The 24767-nt window shown below is 35.7% G+C and overlaps 2 protein-coding genes across 15 annotated transcripts in view; both read right to left on the bottom strand.

The window, feature by feature from the left end:
• Positions 1-5186: 5186 nt before the first annotated feature.
• golt1a (golgi transport 1A) lies at positions 5187-7225 on the bottom strand. The gene is made up of 5 exons (XM_058792070.1): positions 7147-7225; positions 6769-6860; positions 5935-6113; positions 5680-5743; positions 5187-5538 (listed from the first exon to the last, which is right to left on the bottom strand). The coding sequence occupies exons 1-5, from the start codon at positions 7169-7171 to the stop codon at positions 5497-5499; spliced, it is 402 nt and encodes a 133-aa protein (XP_058648053.1). The 5' UTR covers positions 7172-7225; the 3' UTR covers positions 5187-5496.
• Positions 7226-9328: 2103 nt separating this feature from the next.
• plekha6 (pleckstrin homology domain containing, family A member 6) overlaps positions 9329-24767 on the bottom strand; it is a 93198-nt gene continuing 77759 nt past the window's right edge. For 9 of the 14 annotated variants that reach the window (XM_058790739.1, XM_058790741.1, XM_058790732.1 and 6 more), the window contains 18 exons: positions 24147-24233; positions 23743-23796; positions 21927-22007; positions 21126-21194; positions 20944-21024; positions 20708-20857; positions 20509-20604; positions 19974-20085; positions 19275-19414; positions 17371-17553; positions 16327-16390; positions 16037-16140; positions 15632-15808; positions 14996-15145; positions 14762-14895; positions 14307-14449; positions 13406-13502; positions 9329-11619 (listed from right to left, as the gene is read on the bottom strand). In XM_058790739.1, coding sequence (XP_058646722.1) covers positions 13408-13502; positions 14307-14449; positions 14762-14895; positions 14996-15145; positions 15632-15808; positions 16037-16140; positions 16327-16390; positions 17371-17553; positions 19275-19414; positions 19974-20085; positions 20509-20604; positions 20708-20857; positions 20944-21024; positions 21126-21194; positions 21927-22007; positions 23743-23796; positions 24147-24233 — 1920 coding nt within the window. In that variant the 3' untranslated portion in view covers positions 9329-11619; positions 13406-13407. The remainder of the gene's footprint in view (positions 11620-13405; positions 13503-14306; positions 14450-14761; positions 14896-14995; positions 15146-15631; positions 15809-16036; positions 16141-16326; positions 16391-17370; positions 17554-19274; positions 19415-19973; positions 20086-20508; positions 20605-20707; positions 20858-20943; positions 21025-21125; positions 21195-21926; positions 22008-23742; positions 23797-24146; positions 24234-24767) is intronic. The other 5 variants (XM_058790735.1, XM_058790736.1, XM_058790743.1 and 2 more) reach the window with 5 other exon arrangements.

Below are 24767 nucleotides of genomic sequence, written 5' to 3'. Positions count from 1 at the left end.
ACATGCACATCTTAGATGTGAAAAAGAATATTAAATTGAAAATTCGCCTAATCATAACTTGCATGACTAACTTAAAATAAGATTTTTCAATATCTTTGTCTAAAGCTAAATGTTATTTTAAAGAGTTTTTAATGGGCGAAAACATTCTTCAAAATATTTTTTTGTTCCACAGAAGAAGGAAAGTCATACAGGTTTGGAACAGCATGAGGTTGAGTATATGATGATGACATTTCCATTTCTGAGAAACTGATCCCTTGAAGCCCATTTTTATGAAGCTACTAATCACATCTTTTCCTTCTCTGCCTTAGTAAAGACAACCTTGGAGTAATTCAGAGCAGAATCATCGCTGCTAAAACTTGTCGTACTGTCATCACAGCTCACTTGGCCTTTTCTTTTCACCTTTTTCTGTTGGGACTCTTTAACATTCACATAGTCTATATCCATTTTTTAAAGTCCACTAGTCCACAGGCAGCAGTTTCTGAAACATTTATGTAGTCAGAAGTCTTTCGACGGTCTTCAAGGCTTACGTACCGTTGAGAGCTAGTGGAAACATCTGACAACTGACATCCAAAAACACAAAAACAAAACCCCCTTATGAAAAATGTACAAATAAATGGCAATAAAGAATAGCAACATTCTTTAAATGGTGTGTCACTTATCTGGAATAAATAATGATGGCTTCAGATGCATGAGGAAGAAGTTAATGGTTTTCAAATGACTTACCGAGCCGTCAGGGGTCCCAGAACTAGTAGAGGATGAATGATCTGCACCTAATTGTTGACAAGGCAAAAGTTTAGTGTGAAAACCTCAGTGGATGAACGGTAGGACTTATTGTAAAATGTGTGTTTTTACCATTGCCTGAAGTAGGGGAAAGACTTAATGCATTGTTCTGACACAAAGCGGTTGATTCTGTCGTGTCAATGCGTGTGTGGATAGTGTCTCTTTTAATGGCTGAGTTCGAACAACAACAACAAAAAAATAAATCACACACATACCAAAGCTACATCTTATATGTAATTTACTGTGATAATAAGGAATAAATAAGCAATTAAACATAGTACTGTGGTGCACTCACCGCTTTGCATCGAGATGAACATTTTAAACAGAAGTATCAGGAGAATAAGAACTATGGCAGCGAGGAAACAGATGATGCTGTATATCAACGGATGAAGATATTCACTAAAACAATGCAGAAATAAATGTTGATATCTGGAATCATCACAAGTTTAAATTATGTCGTAAGGAGAAGAACAGTTTCAAGACATTACAAATTGATCACTTCTCACGGAAGAAAATACAAATTTATACTATATAACTCAAAGGCTGAAAGTAAAAAGATTTTAAATGTGTTACATTGTGACAAACACTTGTTGCATAGTTCACTCACAGAATTAGATATGATAAATCAAAGTGATATTTCAGTTAGAAAAATTATAAATTGAGAATTATGGAATTACCAAGCTGTGTTTCCTGCGTTTGTGTTATCTGCAAAAAAAAAAAATAAAAAATAATAATAATAATATTAATCAAAACATTTAATTTGCATTAAAACAAACTGATACAGGTGATTATCTATATAATATGTACTTTTTTTTATATTCAGTTTCAATAATCCATATTAATTTTCAAAAACTACGCAACTATGTAACAAAGTTACAAATTTCATGTCAAATTCATTTCAAGCATCATTTACATCAATATCTTGCATAATATTTGTTCATAATAAATCATTCTCTGTCACATTTTTTCTACTCTTGATGCTATTTTTGTACATATCTGTGTTTGCCTCAATAAAGAAATCAATATCTAATTTATCTGTTTTATTATATTTCAACTTTGAAATCTTACAAAAACCAGTTAACTGTTGTTATATACAGCATATCTAACAGTTTTTAATAATTTTAAATTAATTTAGTATTTTTCACACTGCACATTTTCTTTAAGAAAATAAAATTCTTTAAAAATTTATTTATTAAAAATCTATGCCACGTGTCTTACCTGCCAGCACATTGAAGAGAAACATACAAAGACTAAAAATAAACACAGGGTGCATAATCCACATGATGCCTTCAGAAATTCACACAAATTATTTAGACTTTAAAATTCCTTCTTAATGTTTTTTTTTTATCAAAGAGTTGATCAAGTCTCCCCTTAAAAGCACAACCACGGAAATGCTCAGTGATTATCTAGAGTCAGTGGAAAGTTGTGGTTGAACGTCACCAGTCTTAAATAAGATATAAGACTGAAGATACAGCACTGAAGTATCCTGCTTTTGAAAGCGACGTTCTGAATATTAAATGAAATTTCTACCTAAACACCTTAAAACACAGAAGAATCTGTAATCTAAAATCACACAGTATATTTTGATGGTGAATATATTTTGGTGGTTTTACCATGCTAAAAGGTCAATAAGCCTGAGAACAAGATTTTTTTTTAAAGCAATGTTAGGTTTGTCATCAGCAATTGTGAACAGGAAGTACACAACCTGGGAAAAAAAAAACAACAACATGAAATAACATTTTCACCTTCTGTTTTACATGTTATCTAATGAAGTCTTTTTATTCAGGTTGTTTGATGAAACATTTTTATTAATTACTAGCAAAATGTGTCTTCACAGTTTTCATTACAGCATTTTATGAACTATTTATGAGCAGTTTATGAACTATTCTACTAATGTTATGTTTGCAGATCAATCCCATAGTACATTAACTTGAGTACATCATGAAAAGAAATTTCTAATTCATATAAAACCTCAAAGAACAATATACATCATTTAAAAAGGCCCAGTGGACTTCACTTTACAGGCATGTTCTGTTCTCTCTTCCCATAGCGGAGACCGAAGGAATTGAGATTGTAGTACGCAACATTCTGCCTCCTTTTTGTGTAAGGCTTTTCTGGAGACCACCACCATGTTTTTCGCTGAGGACCTGCACCCATGGAGAAAAGCATTGAGAGCTTGGGAGAAGGAGATCCAGCTGTGGGACGAGTGTCAGTTCCCCTGAGCTCTCGGAGTGATGTTTCCTCAGGAGTTTCATCTATGAGACAAAGGCCTACAAGTGAAACTATGCTTTACAGTTGTTGCAGGCTTATGATATATATTATATTGTCACTTTATAAACAACATTAAACATTACAATGCATCCAGAATCTTAAATATCTATATTTTTTTAAAGCCATTTGTTGCCTTAAGACTATTATGTAATAACACTGTTTGATATTAACTGTATTGACCCTGTCTTTGTTAGAAGTTATTGCCAGTTAACAAAGACAACACTAAACCTACCTTCTAAATAGTACTGAAAATGCCCTGAAGGGTATGTGTCACCATTCGCCACTGACAACAGCAAAACGATGGTAAGCAGCATCATTTTTGATGTGTTTTGAACCAAAAATAAGTTTCTGTAAGAAAAAAGTTAGCAATTAGAAACCAATTAGATTCAATTTTCTGAATCATGGGTACTTTTTATGAGATTACACATTCGTGACGACATTTGTGGATCTTTTCATACTCAGTTCATAAGCTCAAACACACACACGTATAGATACAAACTCGAACACACACAGATACACACTTCAAAGAGAATTCTAGTTATCAAAAGCATCAGAAATCAGCCTTTCACATCTGCTCCTATGCTATGCTGTTCAAAAATATAAAAATGAATAATAATAATAACAGAATAATATTATACTACAAATATTTCATGATTATTTAATAAAAATTATGCATTTATAATATATTTATAATATAATAAAATGTTTTAGAATAAAATATAACAAAATTAATGTTAACTTTGTAACCAAAATGCTACTGATCTATCTAAAAAACAATAATAATATAGCAACATATAAGGTAATTAAGAACAACTGAAAGGCTCCCGAAATTGGCAGAATCAAAATGTGCATTAAAAAAAAAAACCTCTATACACTGAAAAAAATGATTCATTGAATGTAAGTGCTTGCAATCAATTTATTTTAGCTACATTTAAATAAACAAATTTAGTTGACTAACTTTCAACATATTTTTTTTAATTAAATGTAGCTAAAATAAATTGTTTGCGACCACTTACCTTAATTATTTTTTTTCAGTGTAGGACTTATCAGACCCTCTTGGTTTTTACATCAACGCACTGTAAATTTCACTGTAAATTTATCTGTCAAATGCACAAATGTAAATATACATTTACAAAAATACCCTCCGAACCCTATACACACACACACACACACGTCTGGTATGCTATCCTTGTGGGGACTCTCCATAGGCGTAATGCTTTTTCTACTGTACAGACCGTATATTCTATTGCCCTACACCAACTCTACACCTAAACCTACCCCTTACAGGAAACTTTCTGCATTTTTAGATTTTCAAAAAACTTCATTCTGTGTGATTTATCAGCTTGTTTACCCGCGGGGACTTCAATTTAGGTCCCCACTGTGACACGAGTCCCCATGAGTCTGTATTTATTCAGGTTTAAGTCCCCACCTGAATAGAAAAACAGGTTCACACACACACACACACACACACACACACGCACAGTCTGACATATGTGGTTTACGGGGACTCTCCATAGGCGTAATGGTTTTTATACTGTACAAATTGTATGTGCTATTGCCCTACACCAACCCTACACCTAAACCTACCCCTTACAGGAGACTGTCTGTATTTTTAGATTTTCAAAAAAACACCATTTAGTATGTTTTTTAAGCCTTTTGGTTTATGGGGACATAGGCAGTGTCCTCATAAACCACCTTCACGTTGTAGTAGCCATGTTATTATACAGATTTGTGTCCTCATAAACCATATATACCAGTTCACACACACACACACACACACACACACACACACTTACACATTCATTGACCATTATGTAAATGAACAAATGAACATGGCAATGGGAGTAAATGGCTTACCTTTACACTTGCAGGTATGGAGGTTGTGTTTGGTTTATGCAACCTTCAGACACAATTTATCTTTCTCATACAACAATATTATCTGCGTCATAGCCTCCTCAGTGGGTCACAGACCTCCACAACCCTCCCCTCTTTCCCTCTGATCTTGTCTTTTTGCCCCGGGGTGGGTCCACCACCCATCCCTTTCACAGGAACATTCCGGAACCACAAAGCCTTTATATATATTTGAACTCAATATCATTTTCTATTTGAGGGTAGTTCATTGAAGTTGGGGGGAGCAGACAGATAAAATAGAAATGAGATGATTGCAAAAGCACTGCTCTAATATATGTATTCATAACTAGAAGTGCTGAGAGCACATCAACAAGCTTTTAAAAATCATTGGACATTTCATTTTTGAAATGAAACACTGGGCATGTTTGGTGAGTTTATTCAACATATCATAAACGTTAACTACTGTAAATAGGCTAAAATAACAAAAATAAAATAAACGGACACAACTATCCATCATATACATTAAAACAAGAACAACAACTAAAATTTGAGCAGTTCACTGCAAAAGCACCTCCAGATTTCCAGCATCTGCTCTCACACCATTGAGGAACTACTTCCAGATAACTTGTTTAAAATCTGAGAGAGAGAGAATATAAACATCAGAGAACGTTTAAGCTCCTTGAGTGTTTAATTGCACAGGTCGCACTTAAATTTAATTGGAAGTTAGATTTATGAAAGTTTTGATCCAAGAATTGTAAAACAGCTTTTGTTCCATACCGTAGTTAAAAAAGGAATGTTTAAGGCTGTTGCGAGAAATCCAAAAGCCATTGGAAAGAATGACCTACAAACAATACAGAAAAAAAATGTTGTTAGTTTAGGAGAGGAACGATCATAAAAACAATGCAAATTCAAGCAGAGAAAAAAGGGTAATAAATAGTCAAATAAAGGCTCCACAATTAGTTTGAAGTAGGAACATCTTGGAGGCATCTACCTTGCACATTAGGACAGGATATGACTTAACTATTTACTTACTTAAATAGAAGCACAAAGCCATAGGTCTCCACTAGCATGCCAATACGAGGCCATCTTAGTATAACTAAAGCCACGCCCCCTAGAAAGAAGGCGGAGCTTCTGAGCTTCTGTCTCTGGAAAAAGAAGTGGGCCGTCCTCCTCAAGCCAATGATGAAAGCCAGACCAGACAGAAACAGAATCTGATAGCAGAGGGGAAATATTTGGAAAAACATAATATATGCACACACACACACTACTGTTCAAAAGATTTTTTGATGTTTGAAGAAAAAAAAGAAAAAACAAACAAACAAAAAAACTTTTATGCTCACCAAGGCTGTAGCCTATTTGTTTGAGTAAAAACTCAAATACCGTAAAATGTTATTACAATAAAAAAAAAAAATATATATAAATATATATTTAAAAAAAAAAAAAAAAAAAAATTATATATATAAAATATAATAATAATACTGATGATGATTTGCTACTGAAGAAATACCCATTATTATCATCAATGTTGTGCTGATTAATTTTGTGGAAACTTATTTTCTATTTTTTTTTCAAGTTCAAAATAACTGTATTTACTTACATATATTTTTAATTTTAACAATGTAAATGTCTTTACTGTCACTTTTGATCAATGTAACATTCTTGCAGAGTAAAAAATTACACACACATACAAAAAAAAAAAAACAGAACCAAACTGTAATGTTGGGATTGTTCACCCAAAAATTAAATTAAAACTATTTCACAGATTTTTCAGTTTCTGGTGAACTACCCCTTTAAGAAACCTTTCCCATGACCAAAGATCTACATAGTTCCTTGCGTCATGTCTAAACAGCTCATTACAGGACTTACGTTTCCAAATGCCAACAGGACCGAGTCAAAGTACAGCAGTATTCCAAACAGCACAAAGAACATGCCGAATCCTGACAGACCCACACCGATTTCTGGAATCCAAGTCAAAATAGATTACAGCTATATTCAATAAAGCAGATATTTTCATGGTCATTTAAAAAAAAAAGAGAGCATCTTCTGAAAATCTTCTAATGTCTAAAATACAGGCCAGTCTTCATGTACTTATTTACATTGTTTTCATTTAATTGAGCATTAACAATTTACATTTAGTGTGAAAATGAACATAGCAGTGTCTCTGAGTCGAGTTGAGTTGTAACTGTACAGAACTGTAACTCATACAGTGCTTAATGTATATTCAAGTGAAAGAAAGACACTCACTCTGAAACTCTGTGATTGTGATCATAGTTTTCGCTCTGTTGTCCCTCTTGGCTCAGATCTCCCGGTTTCAATTCTTCGGTTGTTACTGGTTTGTTTCTTTCACACAAATGCTTGACTTTTGAACCCTACCGTATGGGTGAACATTAACCAAGCCTATTAGACTGATGAGAGAGCACGGTTTTCCTGATGATCACTTTATCTTGATCATCCACAGAAGCATGTGTCCACTCACTCATCTGCCCTCATTTCCTTACCTCACATCCCACAGCTGACAGTTTGCCACCCTAAACAACACCCTTTCACAACTTGTTAATATCCCCTGCCCTTTAATCACTTTAATGTAATATGCATTAACATGACAAATAATTGTAAACCGTGCAAAACAGCACACACACACACACACACACACAAAAAAAAAAGTTTACAATTTTGGTGATAAGATAAACAAAATTATTATATGGCTTGTTGGAATACTTGGTCCTGATTGGTCAAGAGCAGCATTCTATGAAAGCTTGTTCCCATCATAGAATTTAAAAAATAAAGATAAAGATAATTGCGACTTTTTTTTCTTTCAATTGCAAGTTTATATCTCACAATTCAGATGTTATTCTCAGAATTGAGAGTTTACATCTTGCAATTGTAATTGCAACTACCCTCAATTTACATTTTGAAGATTTTTTTCTCAAAATTCTAAATTTAAATCCCACAATTCTGTTCTGCCACTCTCTCATAATCTCAATTTTATATCTTACAATTCTGACGTTGTTCTCTGTTTAGAGTTTATATCTTGCATTCTTTTTTTTTTTTTACTTTTTCTCACGATTCAGATTTTGTATCCTATTGGTATTATTCAGAATTGCAAGATATAAACTCACAATAATGAGGTATAAACGCACAATTCCTGAGTTAATGTCTTACAAATAAAGTTTATATCTCACAATGCTTTTTTTTTTTTCCGCAATGCTTCCACAGCATTCAGAGGTCAAATACGATTCGCTCTCTATTATTTCATGCAAACAAAACTGCTGCCATCTTGTGTCTCTGTTATCAAGTGTAGAGAGTCTTGAAGGACTTCAGTATTAATATTACTGTAATTATACTGTAATCATTGCGGTGTTATAAATATACAAATAAAAAATAATTTGAACTAAAATCAATGTTTCCTCAAATTTATTTACTTGATGAAGAGACCTTAAATGAGCATATAACGTAGCCCACAGTCAGCCTGCTGACTCGCCAACAGGCCTGCCAATACCAACTTTCTTACCTCAACCACAAACCATTCCTCTCCTGCTATCTATTAAAAAAATCTCCAAAAAATCTCTTTGTTTTCCATTACACAAATACCTTTTCACTCTATCCGCTCATTCATTCTATCCAGTGTTTAACAAATGCGAGTGAACTGTCTATATAAACAACCAACTCTTCTTCACAACATAAAGTCTTAATACATTCAATTAGAGTGTGTATCACAAACATACAGTGTTAGATATTTATTAGCACCATACTCCATACTGCTGACACATTTTCTTGGCTTTCAATTTGTGCTAGTGTTGTTATTGTCAACATACCCCAAATTTATAGTCTTTTCCCAGTAAAGTCTCATCCCCAAATTAAATACAAATGTAAAATAAATAAAGCAAATATTCAAAAGAAAGCTAAACAATTGTGGTCATAAATATGTGGTTGGGATTTCTGTGAAAACGTGTTGGAATGTTGAATTGACTGACTTCTGGCTCAACACTATGGGTTTGAATGCGGCTTATTCCATTTCCAACAGCCCAAACAAGATTAAGGCTTCAAACGTTTGTAATAAATAGGCTTCATTTTGCTGTAATGAATTTAGTTCACTATTTTAGATTACTATTTAGCTCACAAGCTGTTGAAAAGCGCTTCTGTTGTAACTTATCTTGTAATACAGAGTAACCTTGTCTACCTCTGGGATTTGCATATTTGAGATGACGTCAATAAGAATTTTGTCTGTTTTAGGGGTAAAGTGAAAAATATAGCTTTTTGGACCCTGCAAGTAACATATTAATAACATTTGCATTATATATCTTGTTTATCATTCACAGTACATTCACCTGAAGTGAGTGAACACAGTGTCGGAATACAATTCTGAATGTCCACACTCTACTGAAGAAAAGTGATACGAACAAATGAAGAGTTTTAATTACAAAAGAAGGTTTTAAATACATTCACTTTATTGCATGAGGGTACTTCTAAAGCAAGCACATTAAGTATTATTTTGTTTGATTTGCATAGCTCAAGCAGTCTCATTTTTTCCCTTAAAATAGCATTAGTTACGGTAAATATGAAGACATACAGTGTTTTGATTTAAAAATATTTACACAGACCAATGTGCTTATTTTGAATTACTGTAGTTAATCCCACTTTATATGCTACATGTGTTTTGTTAACAAACATTAGACATCTCTGCTTTGACTGTCCAACTGCAACTTTAACCATTTTGTCTAATTACATACAAAATAACACTTAAAAATGACTTTTAAACAAGGCCTTCAAAAGGATGCTGCAAAGTTTCGGTCAATAAATTAAAAATATATCAGCCTCGATCAGTATCTCCATAATATATCAGATCAAAACTCTCTTTAATCATTTTACAAATGTAACCAATCAAACCTCATTTTATACATAGAAAAATATGCGATGCATTGATCTTGTTTTTCTCTTTCTGAAAAATGATAAAAATAGATCTCTGTCTTCCCCTTCAGGGCTGTTTTTGCTTAAAAGTGGTGATGGCTAATCTGCTTCTGTGGAACGTTATTCATTTTTCAGATGTGTTTTAGCTTGATTCAGGGGTACAACTTGATTTCTGTGACTTTTCTCGACGGGAGAAATAAATGACAGTTTGGTCAAAACAAATTCTGAGGCCAGTGTTTAGTCAAGAGTTTGACCAAAAACAGACTAATTTCACGTAAAAAAAGACAAGCAGAAAGCACAGAATGGGCTAACAACTTGCATGGCATTTTAGAGGATTCGATATAGGGGAAAGATCCCCTCCAAGTACAAAACAGGAGATTTATATGGTTTGGCAAATTGTTCTTTACTTTACGGTACATTATAATCAAGCTGTGATAGAAAAATAATCCAAAATATTGTTCCATTTAATTCCATGTCAATCTGTATTTACACAAAAACTGTGCCACAGCAGAAAAGAAACAGCCAAATGAATCTCCAAATGGCACGACAATCCACAAATAAGGGCTCTGATATTCTGTTGGGGCAACAGGTTACATAATTTAAAGTCAGTATATACAGGCTGTAATGCAAGTTGCTGGCCTCGCATGAACACGCATTGTTTCAACAAGCAGACTTACAACTCTAAGGACACTTCCAATGGTTCAACTTTCTCTTCTTATTAATCTACCACACACGCTCACAAGTATTTAGATACCATTATTTGGTAACTACTGTCCTAGCAGTAAAAGCACTATGATGAGTCCACATGGCTTTGATGCAAAGATTAGAGTAATAGTCATATCAATATATATGCTTTCTTTATAGATACACACGGTTCTTAAAGGCCTGACAATGGTTTGAGAGACTGCAATGTTAATGGGAAGAGGGTGCTCAATCCCTGTAGTGAAACCGGAGAGGACTGTGGGAAAAGAGGAGGCCAGGAGGAGTCACAGTGAGTCTGGCCTTAAAGGTGATGGAGGGGAAGTGCCCAATGCCAAGTCTTCTTGCATCAACAACATCCTTTGGATCAAGACAACAACGGATTCATCAACAGTCTACGATTGTTCCAAGTTCCTTCTGAGTTCCGTCCGTAAATCCTCAGGGGTCAATTGCGGTACACAGATAATTATCATACCAGCGGTTCCAAATCTTTCCTTCGGATGAATTATAGATAAACTGAGCTTTGACAACTTTGCTGTAGTCCTTGGTCTGTTTTTTTTTTTCCCAACTTCCTCAAGCATGGCTATTTTCCTCTGGTCGCATCTCGATCTCTGTCACACTCTTTCCAGTCACAAACGTGCTTGTGTCTGCAGAATCCGCCCTGAGCAGCTGTACCCAGCATTTGTAGTATGAATCTGCTGTATGTACTCCAGTCAGTAATGTGACCGAGAGTAGATATGAATCTGTAAACATCGTCCACTTCCTGGCTAGTTTGTAGCTTTTGTAATATGACTGCCATCCTCCGAAACCAAGTCAAAACAGATGATAAATTGAATTACGTAGTTCTGCCGTGGGTTACGCACTCCGAGTGAGGATTGCGAGGAGATGTGGAGGCAGATAACCTCGCTCGTGAACAGCCCTCTGCAAATATCCAAACATTTTGAAATATTTCTCTGCATGGTGTTGTGTAAGTAGTCAAATAAATACAATGTTTGGCGGAGGCAAAACATATGTTCTTGGTGTTCAGTGTTTTTTTTTTGCCATCTTTTCTTTGTCTGCTGGACACTCAGAAGGGTTCATCGTCAAATTTGACAGCTGCAAGCGCTTGAGCTGGGAAAATGGGAGAAGAAGAGGAGAACAAATGTATCGTCAGAGACTGTCGTATTCTTCTATTTCATAAAAATATCTTAATTTGTGTTCCAAAGATGAACAAAGGTCTTAGGTTAGGAACGACATATGGGTGAGTAATTAATGACAGAATCTTCAAAAATGTCACCATTTACGACAAACTTATATGAATTACTTTCTTCTGTGGAACACACACAAAAAAAGAAGGTTTCAACTCTTTTAGTCCAAATGAAGTGAATGAACATGTCTTAAACAATATTGAACCCGACGGACTTTCATTGTAATATAATTATTATAGTAGTTATAATATTATAAGATAATTTTGTAATCCACAAAAGAAAGTCATACAGGGTCAGAGTGTCAAGAGGGTGAATTATTGATTACAGCATGTTCATTTCTAGGTGAAGAAAATGCATAATGTATCAGACCGCAACTGATAGTGCAAAATGTGCCACCATCAAGGTGACGCTTTATTAGACATGAGTGTGAATTCTTTTCTTAAATGGAACATTTTTCTGTCATAGAGAATCAACAATTTGAAAAGAATGATTCTGTCCCAGATGGCACTCTCAGCCATGTGGTCTGCACTTGGCCAGACAGACTTCTGGGTAGTGGTGTGCTGGGAAGTTCACATCGGTGTGGGTCTGGCAAAAGGGTGTACTGAGAATGCAAGGCATTCATAATTGCTACCCGCTTAAATATTTTAGACCTTGGAATAACTAGAAAAAAATGTACATTATAAAAATGCCCATGGAGCTATAGGATTTAAATAATTTACATGATTAAAAAAAAAGTTGTTTATGGTGTGAATTAAAATAATACATATCTTAATTTTTAGTAGTTTTAAGCCCCTCTTGGAAGTTTGCTGAGGCCCCCTTGTGGGCCCCAGACCCTTGCTTTAGAACTACTGAGTTACACTAAACACACCATTTGTGATAGGGCCTATATAGTTAAAGTTAACATGTTTATAAAAAATAGCTACCTGAATAATACTATCTGGCTTATTGGCACACTTCATTACCCACATGAAGCTACCATCAGAAAAACTCAAGTTGAATACATTCAATATGGTGGCACTTTTGCAATGCGAACGGCTAAACATTTACATCTGTGTCAAGTACTTACTTGTGTCAAGTATGCTTCTGACCCAACAGTTAATAAGGTGAACAAATTTTACAACAGTTATTGCTTATAAAATAGATGCATCTGGTTTCTGTGTGAAAATAGCAGGAGCAAATTGTCTTTAAATGAACTGTTTATGAACCACAAGAGAAATTTAGTGTTTACGAAGGTCCACTGTGATACAATTAACATGATCAAAATATGCAGTTTCTAACACTAGCATTGCCTTTTTAAAATTCGTCACATGGTTTTGATCATGGCTGATTATTTTTTGGCACGAGCTGATAGCAGATGTTACATTTATGTTTATGTCTGTTTAGACGCTTTGTTAAGACCTGATCACTGGAAATGATGCTAATTATACAGAATGAAAGCCAGTCAACACATTTGTAGGAGCTGTTTGTGGAATAACCACAAATACGCAGCTATTTAAGATAAAAAATTTGAATGTTTTTTCCATATCTGCATATTTTTCTACCATAACAAGGTGGTCTAAATGCCTCAATAATCTGTGTCATTATATTTCTTGCTCTACCGAAAGTAAAAGAAAGCAAGGGTAGCAATGAGCAGGACCAGAAAGTGTTTGTCTGAGGAACAGGAAGTGAAAGGAAGGGGCAGGGATTGTTGTGCAGTGGGTGGGACTCACCTTCACACCTTCATGATGTGGGAGGAGTCAGAGTAGTCAGCAGAAGGGGGAGGGACCAGGCTGGTTGGGGAGGCAGGGGAACTGGGGACGCACTGGGCTGCAATGCAATGAAATTATGGGAGGGGGGGGAAATGTCAAAAGAAAACATATGACATAAAGCAAAAAAAATAGGAATTGTGGGACAGAGAGGTAGCAATACTGTCCTCTCACAGAGCCACAAGGCAAAATGAAGCCTTGCTAATTGAATTTGTGACTATCAAAAATATGGAATGAAATGAAAGAAAACTATGAAGGAAAGTCAAATGCATGATTTTAAAATTAGCATCTTTTTTTGTCCATAAATCTTAATCTAGAAACTGAGATCAAAGGCATGATGAATAAAAATATATACAGTATACTGTATTTTTTTTTAAATCTCTCCGTTTATACTGATGTTTGTCCTCTCTGTCTTTGTCAATTAATATATATGTTCTGATGTTTAGTGAATTTAGTGATGATAACAAACCTGAATATATTCATAGTAATTAAACGGAGTAAAATCTCACTCTAGAGCAGTTCCCCAGTGAATCTAGATGGAACTAGACAGTGTGCTTCTGTACTGAGGTCACACATCTAGACGTTATCTAAAAGCTTCATAAATGTGTTGTGAATTCTGAAACAGATTGTGATAATAAAAATAATTCTTATATTATCATTTTCTTCTGCAAAATAACAAATCTAATAGTTCAACGAAGTCAAAAATAACTTTAATTAAAGTGCAACCTCAGCACCGAAGTGTGGTGAAGTGTGCATTGAGGACATTGAGGAGCATGTGAGATTGAAAGGGCATGAGGGTCAGACAGTGGTCAGACAGTTGGGGACACAGCTCGCCCAGGCTCCTCAGGGCGGCAGGCTTCCTCACCAGAGAGCAGCCGGCTACGGCGGGAGGCCTCGGCAGCCAGAGCACAGGAAATCTCGATGCGCTTCTCCTGCTCCTGAAGCTGTATCTCCGGGTTACTGGTTCCCTCCACCGGCCCGTCCAACACCGGCACCACATTTTGCAGGCTGGAGAAAAACAGATTATTTAGAGTCATTTCTTCAAGTACCGATTTCACCTAAGAGGAAATTCTGCCAAAGTCTACTCAATGTTGTTCCAAACCAAACATGTAAACTGTTTTCCAAAGAACACAAAAGTGAACTTTTGGATTTTTATGGTGTTTTCCTATACTTGTATTTTGACAGCTTGACCTCATTTTAGAAGTTGTTCAGCAAGTATGGTTCGGTTTATGGCATAACAACAAAGGTTTTGGACAGACAGAACAAAAAAGACAAAGTGTACTCAGTGTGCAGTGGATGAGGGCATGATGTGCATCATACTTTGATTTGGCAATCAGTGTCTTGATTCTTTCAACTTTCTTCTGTTTCTCCCGCTGCTCTTCTGGGCTGAGTGGTGTACTGGGCTCCATGTCCAAATATCGCTCAGGGATCAGGACTTTTTCCGGCATGGATAACTAGAGAAACAATGACACAAATATCCTTGCATATCTTTCACATCAGCTATTACTAAACAACTCATTGTGCAATGTGCAGTGCTGCTATGTGACTTCTAACCTCTTTGTTGAGATCCAGGTCATAGTGTTCCGGTTCCACCTGCCGTCGCAGACGAGCAATTTCCTGCCTGGGTGACTCCACACCTTCTCCCCTCACGGCCGCCTCAAGATCCTTAATATCCACCTCATCAGCTGTTACTCTCCTCCGCACCTGGATATCAGGAAGAACAACTGGCTCAATGCTTAGCGTGACGTTTAATGCACTGCAAAATGGTTTCATCTAATATTTTTCATTTGTCTTACACCACTGAGAAATTGTTTTAAGCATATACTTGGAACGCAATATATTTATTAATGATTATATTTTGAATATATCAATAATATATTCTGCAGTCTTGCTACTTTTCATGTAAATTTCAAGTTTAGATATTTTTATAGGATTGATTTTTTTTCTGTGAAAAGTGAAGTGCTTTAATGATCTGACCCTTATAAATAGTAGGGATAAGAATTAAGGCAAGACACAACAGAGTTAGAGTTAATGTTATACATGTTATATATTACTACATTATATGTTATATACTGTAATATAAAATATTTAATTGAAATCTACAGAAGAAAAAGTTTAAAAAAATCAACACATAAGTGTGTATTACATAAAAAACATTAAAAAAATCATGTTAAACAGTATGACACTAACCACTCTGTAGTTAGTCGAAGTTTTGTAGCCATCAATGTTCTGATTGCTAGAGAGGTTGAGGCTGCGCCTCTTGTCTCTGACGGAGCTGCTCTGGTTTCTTCGTATCCTCTCATTCTGTTCCTCCACACTCATTTTAGACTTTACCTCTGCGGGGAACACCGCACTCTTTGGCCTCTCCTGGGACACACATACAACACCATTACATGCTGCATTTGTAAAAGATTACCTATAATGCCATCTAGTCCTTTACTTACTGAATCTGAACCCATAATTTGAATCTGTTACTCATTTATATTGATTAAAACTAATGGTACTGGTTATGTTTCACAGTTCTTCATATTTTCTTATAAAACGTGGAATTACTATTGGAAACATAAACAATTTACTAGCACAGATTTAACTTACTCTGGAAATATGACCGTTGGACACCTTCCCATTTCTTCGTTGGACGCCTTCAGACTTGTTCTTGTCTTGTGAAGGCGACTTGGTCCTGGGTGGAACAATTCCAACTGCAAGGAAAAAGTTAATTATAAACTACGCTTTTTAGACCGGAGCCATTCCAAGGCAATAAAATCGAGTTTTCTGAGTTCTGAGTTTTCATTTGTCCATACTATAACCATAATATTTCATAATATAATTAACTTCATATGCTCAGGAAAGGTCTAGAAAAATATGAGCCCTTTTTTTCCTCATACCTTTATTCTGGTTGGATTCTGTATCAAAGTCGTTGATCTTTTCTCCTTGTGAGTTGTAGTTGTGCTGGAAGAGAACATAACAAATGTAAATCCTAGTAAAAATATCCTAAAAGGAATGTATAGGATTGCTAATGGAATTTCTGTTGTAATTAAAACCAGCCATCCCACCATGTCCTGACAGGATAAAAAAAAATCAATATGAATCTTACTTGATTCTTAATCTGATTCCATTCTTACTGGTTTTATATTGTTGTTTATTTATATTAAATGGCTTTAGCAATCCCATACCTACATTTTCAACTAGGAAACCATTTTTTTTTTAAAATTAATAAATAAATAAACAGTCAGCATGGGGCACAGTGGGGACTTCTACAGGTTGTTCAACAGCGTGATGAATCACAGCCTGTAAATGCATGAGGTTGTTGAGGCAAATATGACTATAAATAAAAGCAATGCAAGCATTTTTACACATCACAGCGTGCTGTCACCAGCTTGAATAAATGCAACACTAGCACAGACAAAAGCAAGCACTAATAAAACAGGTACTAAGAACAGAAATGGGGCAACTACACAAGTGTGTATATGCAGAAACTTGATCTGTCTACCACACACACACACACACGTTGGAGGGAAAAATGGAAGCTGTTGGAAGACAAGCTACTCTATCTGATTTATTTATTCCAATATTTGGTGGTGGTTGAGGAGAGACTCCCCACATGATTGTAAAGCGCTTTGGGTGTATAGCAATACACAATAAAAGCGCTATATAAATGCATCATTCATTCATTCATATCTTACAATAGATGTTAGAATGTGATAGCGTTTAGTTTGGGAAAGTAATATATGACAAAATCATAAAAATGCAAAAGCAAACAGATGATATGAAGTGAAATAATGAAATGTAAAGAAAGGAAAGTAATGAAGTTAATAAGTCCAGGTGAAAGAAAGATGTTGTTGACGTTGTAGTAATGATTATGCCGTGAAAATGGACACAGTGGAAGTATGATTCCTCGTTCTCGTAGTGCGGCCGCCTCTCTGAGGTACCTTTCTGCTGCTGAATTCTTCATCGTCCTTGTAGCCTTCCTGATGGATGCCTGAATGGGGGCCCATGCTGCGCAGCCAGGCATTGCTGTCTAAGGGCAGGGGAGGAATGGAGGGGGGAAAGGACTGGGAAGACTCCAGGGGCTGGTAAGATTTAGGAAGTGGAGGTCGTGGAGGACCAACCTCCTGTGGTTGGAAGGCAAGGGAAAAGAAAAAACAGGAAATTGGGAAGAGAGAGTAAAATATATGGATGGGGAAAGAAAGAAGGGCAGGGAGGAGAAGAAGAGAAGGGAAGGAGAAGCGGAGAGAGAGCTGTGCATCAGGAGTGACTAAGCCAGGTGGAGGGCGGAGAGAATCATGGGAAGCATATAGGCATGGATTCCTCACCACAACCACTAATAAACACTGACCTGCACACGACCCACACATGTACTTTGCGGTTTTGGCAAATCTCTGCTAGCAAAGGCAACTGTGAGCTGGGTTAAAAGGCTTAGGCCATCTGTTTTAATACAGAAATTCTGGAAATGTGCAGTTCAGTCAGGAGCTGATTCTTTTAAATAAACAGCATGTGCTAAAAACGGCGTAAAACTCTGTGTCACTGTGGGAGTGGGTCACCTATGAGTACTAACAAACATACACAACCAAGCATTTAAGAGTGACTACAACTAAGTAACAACAAAAAACAGAATCATACAGCCAGAAAACAGGTATTAGACACAGAAATAATCTTTTAATCATCATTCCAGTTAGATTTATTCAACTCCTGATTAAACTTTATCTTATGCTAACAAGCCAATAGAGTGCAACAGCAGCCAGCATTTTTCTAATTCATTTTGCCCATAGGGATTTTTTAGGAGTTATAAGCCACGAAACAAACCAAACAGCTACGACGTGAATCAAAAGATTACAAACTTTGATTTGAATTGGATAAGAAATTGAAAATCAGACAAAAGACGAAGGTGCAAGACTGTCTACTTAACAGCCTTAATGAGGGAAAGAACTACAGTCCCATGAAGCATTGTGAAGGATGTAATCAAACTGAAAATGATGAAAATATATAAACTATTGATTTAAATATTCTAATTATGTATATAGAAACAGCATATTTTACATTTATTAAAAAATATACAAATCATGCATACAAATATTTAAATAGTTTGAGAGTGTAGGGAGACAGAGTCCCATTATTACATAATTTGCATTGTGCGGGTGCTTAGGCTGAAGTTTATTTGTTGCAACTCTCCAATTTCTGCAGAATCATGGGCAATGTAGTATTTCACCAGGAATTCCACTGTTAAACATAATTATAGGCTTTCCTGCAGCTCAAATAGTAGAGCATGGCGCTAGCAACGCCAAGATCATGGGTTCGATTTCCAGGAAAGCAAGAGCTGATAAAATGTAAAAACTGTAATGCAATGTAAGTCGCTTTGGATAAATGCATAAATGTAAATTCATGCAGGCTGATGACTTAAAAGCATATAACATCAATTAACATCCTCGTAGCGCATAGTAGATCTGTCCTTAAATTTATCATTCGAAATGTAGTCCCTATGGAGAAAATGAATGGGATTTTTACTTCCATAACTGTTGCACTGTACTATGGCATCTTAACACAATAAAAGTCTTTTGAAGTTATCACCACAACTCAGTTGCAGTAGACTATGGTTAGAGGTTTCTTTAAATGAGCTTATATAGCAAATATAATTTAATTCGAATCGGGAACAATTCAGGCTAAACTATAATAATGAGTCCTATGATCAGACCTGATTTAATTAGGAGAAGCAAAACAATTTGATATCCCCTTCTGCGTTTAAATGAAATGATCTGTACAGTATATGCTGCTGTATTGTATTCTGTACACTGTAATGAGTAAGTCTTTCATTGAAGAATAATGCTGTGTGAAATACCTCTGTGGCCAGCTGTTTAGTGGGAGAGGCCTGAGAGCCAGGGACAGGAGAGAAGGGGCTGAGAGGACTCGTCAGACTCACTGAACTCAAGGGACTTGCAGGACTGTTTGTGCTGAAAGAGCCGGATGCTCCACTGGCTACTGGAGACAGAGACAGATAATAGAGTTAAGGACCCATGTCATGACGTCAAAAGTAACCTAATATTCTTCCCTGTAATGTGCTCTAGTTAGCTGCAGTTGTATTTCAATAAAAAAAATAATCAAATCATAAAACAAATGACACTGCTCTCTGTTTCCCGATTACTAAGCATGTAATAAATCTCACGCACGGCATGAAAGCGTTGCAGCAGCATAACAGGCAAACAACGTTCTCACAATATTCTACATAAGAAAACTGCAGCTCTATACAGAGAAAATACGTGACAATCTGATGGCAAACTTGTTTATGTAGACTAAATGACTGGAAAAGTCACCAGACGATCCGGTTATGACATTTTGATTAAAAATTACGAGCCAGTTTTACAAATGAAACATATGCATGGAAGAATCACGCACAATAAGATCAATAACGTATTTTAAAAAAATCATAACCAGAAACTGGTCAGAAAAAAGTTATTCTTCTGCTCTGCAGGACCATATTGCAGAGTGACAAAATAAACAGAGATTATGCATGACTCCACTCAGTATCAGATCATCTGACCTCTGTGCTTGGCTGTGTCCGTGCCACGAGACGGGTTGTTCTTGTGCAGCCCCTCCAAAACATCCTGAACCTTCCAGAACTCCTTCTGAATGTGCCTGTGTACCAGCTCGCTCTGGGAGGGAAGCGATTCATTGAAACAGAAAAGACACATGCATTATTAAAGCACTGCCAGGATCATTACAATAATGCATATTCATTCTTATTAATAATTAATGAGAGAATCACATGCATTCAATTACTGACTGCATAATTAATTTCCATTCAAAGGACTTGTTGCATTAAATAGATAATTGCTATGGATCTTAATTTAATATTCAAATTAATTCTGTATCATCAAGGTCACCTTTTTACTACGGTAATGCCCTCAAGGTAAATCAGTCATCTAAAATGATCATGACAGTGCTGAATGCAATGGAGGTCATTCGCATGACGCAAACGGATAATTGCATAATCCGTGTGCTCATGAATAAATGGAAAGATGGCAGAAGTCATTAATGGTTTGTGGTTCAAGAGTTCAAGTCAGTACACCACATACCTGCCCTCCAGCGTTCAGCTGTTCCCACAGGTCACCATGGATGCTGTTTACTTCATCCTCTAGTGCCTCAAACTCCATACGAGTGGTAGTCAGGACCTGTGAAGTACAATTAACAAAAGAAACAGCAACATTTATTTAAATCAACAACACTAGCTTATATTGTGTTTTCATAACAGTGTACAATTGTCTGGTTTCTTACACCGGAGGCCTGAGACAGCTCTCCTCTGATGTTAATCAACTTGTTTTGGAGACTCTCTTTCTTCAGCTGAAGTTTCTCCATGGCCAGCGGCTGGCTCCTGTACAGCTCCATCTCCTGATGTGTGGCCACCAGCACCCCCTCTAGACTGTCCTGGAAATTGCAGAAAACAGTCATGTGAGCAAAGGCAGTATTTTTAGGAAAAATTAGGTGAGAACTCTTAAAAGCAACAAATGTACCTTTTCCATTCGCAAACGATGAACTACAGCCTCCTGTTCTTTCACAAGTCGATTCTGCTCACACAAGCGGCCCAGTAGTTTCTGTACAGAGACAAAATGAATTGTTCATGGGTCTGTTATTTGAATGACAATCATTGTACAGTTGTACATTTATGCATGTCTTTGATCAGACAATGACTTACACTGGTCTCAATCTCATTAAGTTTCAGCGTGGGATGTAGATCACCGTACACATCATGGAATTGAGGCACCTATAATCAAAGAGAAAAGATCAAACAGAAATATGAGTGAAAATTAGTCTCTTTTTCATTTGATTTTGGACAGAAGTAAAAAAGATAAATAAAATGAACAATAAATAATGATACTAATAAAAATGACAATTGTTATGAATTTCTTCATTCAAAATTTAAATAAATAAATACAAAAACTTTTTAAATGAATAAATATTAGCCATTGCAATGTGCCGTTTGCATTATTCAGCAACAAAAACCATCCCAAATGCTGTGTCAATGATAAGCCCACCGTGTGAAGGCTATACACTGAAAATGGCTTTCTTGCTTGATGGTATGAGTGGATAAGAGACGTACTGTACACAGAGGACAACAGCAAGACAACACGACACACAATGGAGGATGTGATATTGGGCAAACGAGCACTGGAAATGATGGGATTCAGATACACAAAGTAAAGCAAAAAAATCTTAAAACCAAAGAGAAAAACTGAAGATTGTGGCTCTCATAGCTGAACTTAAAGGTTAAGACTTTAAAACTAAACCTAAGTTCACTTAAACCTAAAGCACTATCAAAACATCCAACATGCCACATCGACCAGGAAGCACAGAGAGGGGCAGGCTCCGTCACAACCTCAGAACACCCTCGTCTGAGCCTAACTTTGCCAGAAAGAGGCTGAACTGAGGTTCAGTAGCGCAGAAATAGCAGGTAGAACAGCAGCCTGCCTCTCTAGAGGAGTCTCGACTCTCTTACTTGTGAGAACAGTTTTGCTCGAGGAGAGGAACGCTCAACCATTCTGGTTACCATGCCGATTAGGTGATCACCATCTGTCATCTAGGGCAGAACACACCATCATTCACCTGGCTATATGCCTGACCTTGAGTATGGCCGACTTTGATGGAACCTATACTTGCAATGTTTTCAGCAGGTCGAGGACATAGGAGAGATGCTTTCACACTTTCTCACACTTTTTAACTTTTTAAGTCATTAAGCTAAAAAAAACTAAAACGTTTAGTGCGGTAAATATTTTTTAATGTTTCTGAATCAAGTCTCACCAAGGCTGCAATTACCTGTATTTGATGAAAAATACAGTAAAAACAGTAATATTGTGAAATATCATTAAATGTCAATTTTTCAAATTTATTTTTTCCTGTGATGTATTTTCGGAATTTTCAGCAGTCATTACGCCAGTCTTCAGTCACATGATCCATCAGAAATAATTTTAATAATGAATCATTTCCAATGATCACGTTTAAAACAGTCGTGTAAATTTACTTTAGATTCACTTTTTTCTCAGATTCTTTGGTCTACAGGAAGTTCAAAATAACAGCATTTATTTGAAGTAGAAATCATTTGGAATTTCCCTAGTAAAAAAGTTCTATATTTAAAATACATTTATTTCATACTATGTACAGTTCAAATCTATTTGCTCGAGACTTACTGATATAAAAAAAAAAACTGCTACTGCACAATACACCTTTCTTAAGCCTAAAATGTGTTTTAATGTCACTATTAATGAGGATTGCATGATCTTTGAATAATATCAGCCTTTAAATCCAAGACACTTAAAGTTTACCTGAAGTAAATACTTGCAATAGTTCCACTTTAGCACAATCAAATATAATTCAGTATATCTTGAGTTGGACTTTAACACTACTTCCAATTGACGTGCATTAAGTACAAAATTAGTTGTTTCAATTTAGCAGATATTAAGTAGATTTTAGTAGTTTTTAAAAAGTTTTATTAAGCACATAAATATGTAAATGTATTTGTAGTGCACTTAGCATGAAATAAATGTATTTCAAATACATTTTAGTATATTAATTTTCACTAGGGCTGCCATCAAATATCCTATAACAGGCATATCCGAAAAATATAATCAGTAAAAATATGAAACAATAAACAATTCATAAAACAGATAAATATCCCATTTTTGCCAGAAATTTGACAGAAATTATAATGAAAATAATTACTGAAATTAATTTATAATAAAAAATAAATAAAATATGACAATGTGCCCAGAACTGACTAAATTATAATTTAAGATTTTTTTATCAAGATTTCAAAACCAACAGTTCCTGGGATATAACCCCTCGTGACAACTTCCCCATGTGACAACTACGAAGAAGCCATATATAGCAGCTGTTAACATGCAGCTGTTATAAAATTAGAAAACCCTTTCAAACCAGTGTGAGAACTGACACACAGAGGAGAGGACAGTGAGAACAGGAAAAATGTTTGAGAGGACCGTGACTGCATTAATGACATGGTTGTTTATGTCTTGACGTGGGCAACCAAACAACGATCAATCTGTTCTCTATTGTCTCTATAAAGTGAAGCCAACAATCAAAAGCTCTGTTCGAAAACTTAGTGAGCTGCTTCTGTCTACTGCCTTCTTTCTAAAGCAGCATCCTAACTAAAATGGAAATTCATTAATAATCTAAATTTTCTATGATTAATATTCTTTTCATATCACTTGGTTGAGTATAGCTCACTGGGTTTTGGATGAGAGCTAATACGTGCTGTCAGCATTGAATCTCAGTTGTGGTTGTTGGACCGAGCCTCCTACCTGTTGATCTAGGTACTCCAGGTTCCTCTGTAGCTGCACGTCTAAAATGTCCTCCTGATGTGTGCAGTGAGGCAGCAGCAAAGCCCAGTGTGTCAAACCCAGCAGCAGCAGCATACAGCACGCAAAAGCATCGGATGGAGAGACGGAGACCGAGACACAGGTGAGGACAGACACATGCTAATCACGGTATCGCTAATCACAGCAAAGCACAGTGCATCACACTCATAACAATACACAATTACACAGTCTCCATCATTCAATAGCCAGTCTAGTACACTTGATCTGTTGCACATACAAATTATCTGTCACATGATTGCATGATTTGCTGGTTCTCTATCGACAAGGCTCCAAATGGTGTGTTTCATGCTAAACACATTCACAAATGCTTTAAAGTGTTGACTTACCATTTTACTATGAAGCGAAGGGGATGCTGGGTAGTTGTAGTGGTACATTCCTTGGCTATAGGAGCGTCTATCTCCAGGGAAATCATACTAAAACACAAACAATTATGGTAATTTAAAGTCAGACACAAAGAAGGCAATATAGTACAATACAATACAATATAATATAATATTCCTATCTCAATAATACTAAACCACAAACAATTATAGTAATTTAAAGTCAGACACAAGAAAGGCAAGATCTGCCAGAATATTATATATATATTTATTTCTTGTTTGATAATATAATATATAGTGCTGGGCAATGATTAATCGCGATTAATCGCATCCAAAATAAAAGTTTTTGTGTACATAATATATGCGTGTGTGCTGTGTATATTTATTATATATATATATATATATATATATATATAAATAGATATAAATATAAATAAAGACATGCGCATACAGTTTATATTTAGAAAATATTTTAGTATTTACATGTATATATTTATATTCATATAATTTATATTATAGATAAACATATTTAATATATAAACATAACATATCTTTCTTAAATATATACATGCATGTGTGTGTATTTATATATACATAATAAATATACACAGTACACACATATATTAT

The sequence above is a fragment of the Onychostoma macrolepis genome, chromosome 11, assembly GCF_012432095.1.
Source record: "Onychostoma macrolepis isolate SWU-2019 chromosome 11, ASM1243209v1, whole genome shotgun sequence".
NCBI classification, from domain to species: Eukaryota; Metazoa; Chordata; class Actinopteri; order Cypriniformes; family Cyprinidae; genus Onychostoma; species Onychostoma macrolepis.
Note: the sequence above shows the minus strand (reverse complement) of the source record. Positions and strands in the feature narration are given on the sequence as shown.